Genomic DNA, 4,045 nt, shown 5'->3' with positions numbered 1-4,045 from the left:
GGGTCAGAGATCCAGGAGGTAGGAAATTTTCAGCAATGATGGTTATGAGAATGCTGGATTCAGCAATAACGTGTGTGTGGTCTCTGGGTCTGGTCGATTCACAGAGAACTCTCTCCACTCCGCCCCCTTCCTTTCTGTCTGCAGGTCTGAGGGTCTGGGTTCACAGATGTCTCGAGGCAAGAAAGGCAGGACGGAGCTATCCTGAATCGTCACAGGTCAGTAATAAGGGAGGCACTTAGACTGGCATCTCTGAGGGTGGGAGTTGGGAAGGGCGAGAACTGGGTAAAATTTGCGGCCTCACAGCTCCACTCCAGGTCGGCTCTCCCTCTCCCGCCCATCCGAGAGGCCATTAGTCTTGTTTGAGGAAGAACTGGTGGGTTGGAGAGGGAGAGGAAGGGGGTCGGGGAAAGGGCGGTAGCTCGAACTTCTGAGGGTTGGACCTGGGTGGGAGGGGATGGGAGATTAGGCAAATACCTTACTTCAAAGAGAAACTGACAATCCTGAGTGAAACGACCCTGAACTGAAGCAGCCTTACTCTACATTTTCTCCTAGGACTTAAGCAGGAACAAAAACATCATGCAGAAACCCTGCAAAAAAAATGAAGGAAAGCCCAACAGCATCGTGCCACAGAGAGGAAGAACGCTCCTATGGAGAATTTCAATGCCAGCAAACAGAAGGGAATTTTAGGCAAAGGCTGCTTCAGTCTCTTGAGGAATTTAAAGAGGACATAGACTATAGGCATTTTAAGGATGAAGAAATGACAAGAGAGGGAGATGAGATAGAAAGGTGTTTGGAAGAGATAAGGGGTCTGAGAAAGAAATTTAGGGCCGTGCATTCTAACCATAGGCATCCCCCCCTTATCCTATCTAATGCATTTCTCTCCTGAATTCAACTATTTTCCATTATTAATATTGCCGCCATTGGTTTCTTTTTGTATGCATTTTCTTGCTAAATATTTGCTGCCTTTTGACTCCAGTCCTTCAGTGCTCCTTTGATTCACATGAGACTTGTTACTAACATCTCATCTTTTGACCCAATCTCACTCATGTAATAGGGACGTTCCATTCATTTGCATGAGAAGATGCTCATTGTATATTGTAAAGTAAAAATAATACATTGCAAACCACATTACACATATATACGCCTTACATGTACATTTATATATGGCATAATGCAAAGGAAAATGTCTGAATTATTATACACCAAAAAGTTAACAGCGAATCTCTGTGTGATCTGTATTTTCTTTCTTGTCTTTTTTTTTTTTGCCTGTCTACATCTTCTCATTGTTCAAAAAATGAATATATATGTGTGTGTATTACGTGGTTGTAGCACAAAAAACTTAAACAGACATAATAAAAGAACTTGTTAACCAACTTTGAAGGGCAGTAAAAACACTTCATAAATTCTTAATAACAGAACTATAAAAAATAAATGTAAACTTCAAGTTGCCTCTGGATATCTTAGCCAGAGGAATAAAACTGGCAATTATTACAGACATACTTACTTAAGACTTAATCTTTTCATGGGGAAGACATTAGCCTCACAGGGATGCTGTGGGGAGGAAATGAGGTGACCCTGAGCTGCAGTTGGTGGGCTCCTGTGCATTCCACTACAGGACAGTTACTTGAGGGTAGAGCCCTGTGCTCAGGAGCAAGTACAATAGGCAGGGAGGTGGGGGCTGCCATGTCAGTCCTCTTTTGTTGAGCTGTACCCCTCTCTGCTCCCCTAGGCCCTGCCATGCCTGCTGGGCACTGCTGCCTCTTCTGCTGGGTCCTCTGGTCTGCGGGCCCCCAGCACTGCTGGTGTACTGGAGTCCCCGAGTGCTACAACCCCACTGAGTTTCCTGGAGTCCCCAGTGGGTTTAACTCCGTTCTGTCTTCCAAAGCCTTTCTATCTGCTTCATGATGACACTTAACACAGGTAGGATTGCTCTAGTGCTGCTTCGGGCACAGTGTTGACAGAATTCTTAGCAAAACAGTGCCTTGCATTTTCAATAACAGGACCCCTCCTCTCCAAAGTAGTCAGACATGATGAGTCCATGTTGGTAGCTGCACCTGGGTACAAACTTGAGCCAAATATGACATACTGTAGCCAGAGTTGCTGCCCTAGGTCTAAGGGCTAAAATTTTTTTTTCCTTCTCCTGTGGTATCATCTCTCCCTGAAGGCTCCTGGCAGGCCTGCCTACTGGTTCAGAAGAGACTCTGGGAACATGTAAATTGCACAAAGTGATACAGGAAACAGATCTAAAGAACAATCCCCTTTCCCCCAACACTTCCCCTCCTGAAACACATGTAAAAATTATTTGTAGAACTAATAAATACATAACATTGTATATATAGAAATATATGAATATATTCTTCTTAGTGTATATGTGTACCTATATATATATTTGGTGTGTATTTGTATATATATATATATGTACATATATATATATGTGTGTAAGTATATATAGTTTTAGTCTTACAAAAGATATGTATATGTGTATATACACTTAAGCATTATTTCCTAACTGGACTTTTTGCATTTTGCATCTCAAAGACTATGTCATTATACTTCTATTGATTAGTGTTGTGACTTACTTATAATGGGTACTTAATAAATGTTTACTTAATTAGAATTCTTGTGTTCTTGACCCAGTTTTACTTCTGATTACATAAAATTGGCAATAATCTATCTCTCTAGAAAGTATAACTTACGCTTTCAAAAGGAATCAAACAGAAAAGAGATTATTCTCCAAATTCAATCTATAAAAGTATTGTAACATTGTAAAACTAATCTCTCTTGAAAAGTCAGCTTCTTACATTATAGTCACCTGGAGTGCTTATTAAAAATGCAAAATTCTGACACATAGCTCCCCATACACACACATACTCTTACAAACATACTGAATCAGAATTTCTGTGCGTTTGGCCTTAGAATCTTCATTTTGGGGTCCCCTTGAAATCATCTCCATTACTGTTTCATAAATCCTCACTATAGACCCTGTTTCAACTGGGAAGTATGGAAGGAATCTCCTTATAATCAGAGCCTAATGGTTTATGATTCATAATTAAGGGCTCCTGAAAGTCATAATGATGGCTGTCATAGCCCAAAAATTCAGCATATACACCAAGGAAATCTATGTGAAGAATAAACACTATTTAGCCTGAGCAGGAGGCAAAAATACAAATGAAAAGAATTAAATAAAATAAAAACAAGTTGTTATCCACCTATCAAAGAGGCAAATATTTACTTATAATACTCAATTTTATTGAGGATGTAGGCATTATCATACACAATGAAAAGATAAATTGCTACATCCATTTTTTTTGCTTCTATTCACTATAAGTACCAGAAGTTGTATATTTCACATACTCCATGACACAATTATACTGCTTGGGGTTTGCACTAAGGAAGTAATTATTGAGGTGAGCGAATGTTTAGCATTTTTATGTAAGAGTTTCACACATTTGCAAGGATTTTTTAAATCTAAGAATCAAGTACATGGTCTATCTAATTAGAATAAAATTAGCATAGATTCCTACTTACCACATATACAAAAACACATCCCAGGTGGATGAAAATGTGCAGAACAAAAACAAAATATTGCAATGAAAATTAAATAACACAAATTATATAATCCTGTTTGTGATTACCTTCTTAAGTACAGAAGTCCAGAAAGTATAGAGGAACAATATATATATGTTCCAAAAATAGGGAATATGATTGAGGAAAATATTTGCAAAATCATGATAGGTAATGGGAAAATATACCCCAACAACTTTTACAAATAGAAAAAAAAGATTATCAAATAAGTACAAAAGAGTACATACTGGATGGAGCTAGAGGGTATTATGCTCAGTGAAATAAGCCAGGCGGAAAAAGATAAGTACCAAATGATTTCACTCATCTGTGGAGTATAATAACAAAGCAAAAACTGAAGGAACAAAACAGCAGCAGACTCACAGAACCCAAGAATGGACTAACAGTTCCCAAAGGGAAAGGGACTTGGTGGGGGTTGGAGGGGTGGGAAGGGAGGGAGAAGGGGAATAAGGGACATTAGGAT

General features: G+C 39.1%; 1 protein-coding gene across 1 annotated transcript; it reads left to right on the top strand.

Annotated features, from left to right (window-relative positions):
- The first annotated feature begins 576 nt into the window (after nt 1-576).
- TCEAL7 (transcription elongation factor A like 7) lies at nt 577-1,838 on the top strand. The gene is given in 3 exon segments (XM_017660692.2): nt 577-626; nt 628-846; nt 1,730-1,838. Coding segments are annotated over 3 exon segments (378 nt in total).
- Nucleotides 1,839-4,045: the final 2,207 nt, after the last annotated feature.

Source organism: Manis javanica, chromosome X, assembly GCF_040802235.1.
Source record: "Manis javanica isolate MJ-LG chromosome X, MJ_LKY, whole genome shotgun sequence".
Taxonomy (NCBI): domain Eukaryota; kingdom Metazoa; phylum Chordata; class Mammalia; order Pholidota; family Manidae; genus Manis; species Manis javanica.
Note: the sequence above shows the minus strand (reverse complement) of the source record. Positions and strands in the feature narration are given on the sequence as shown.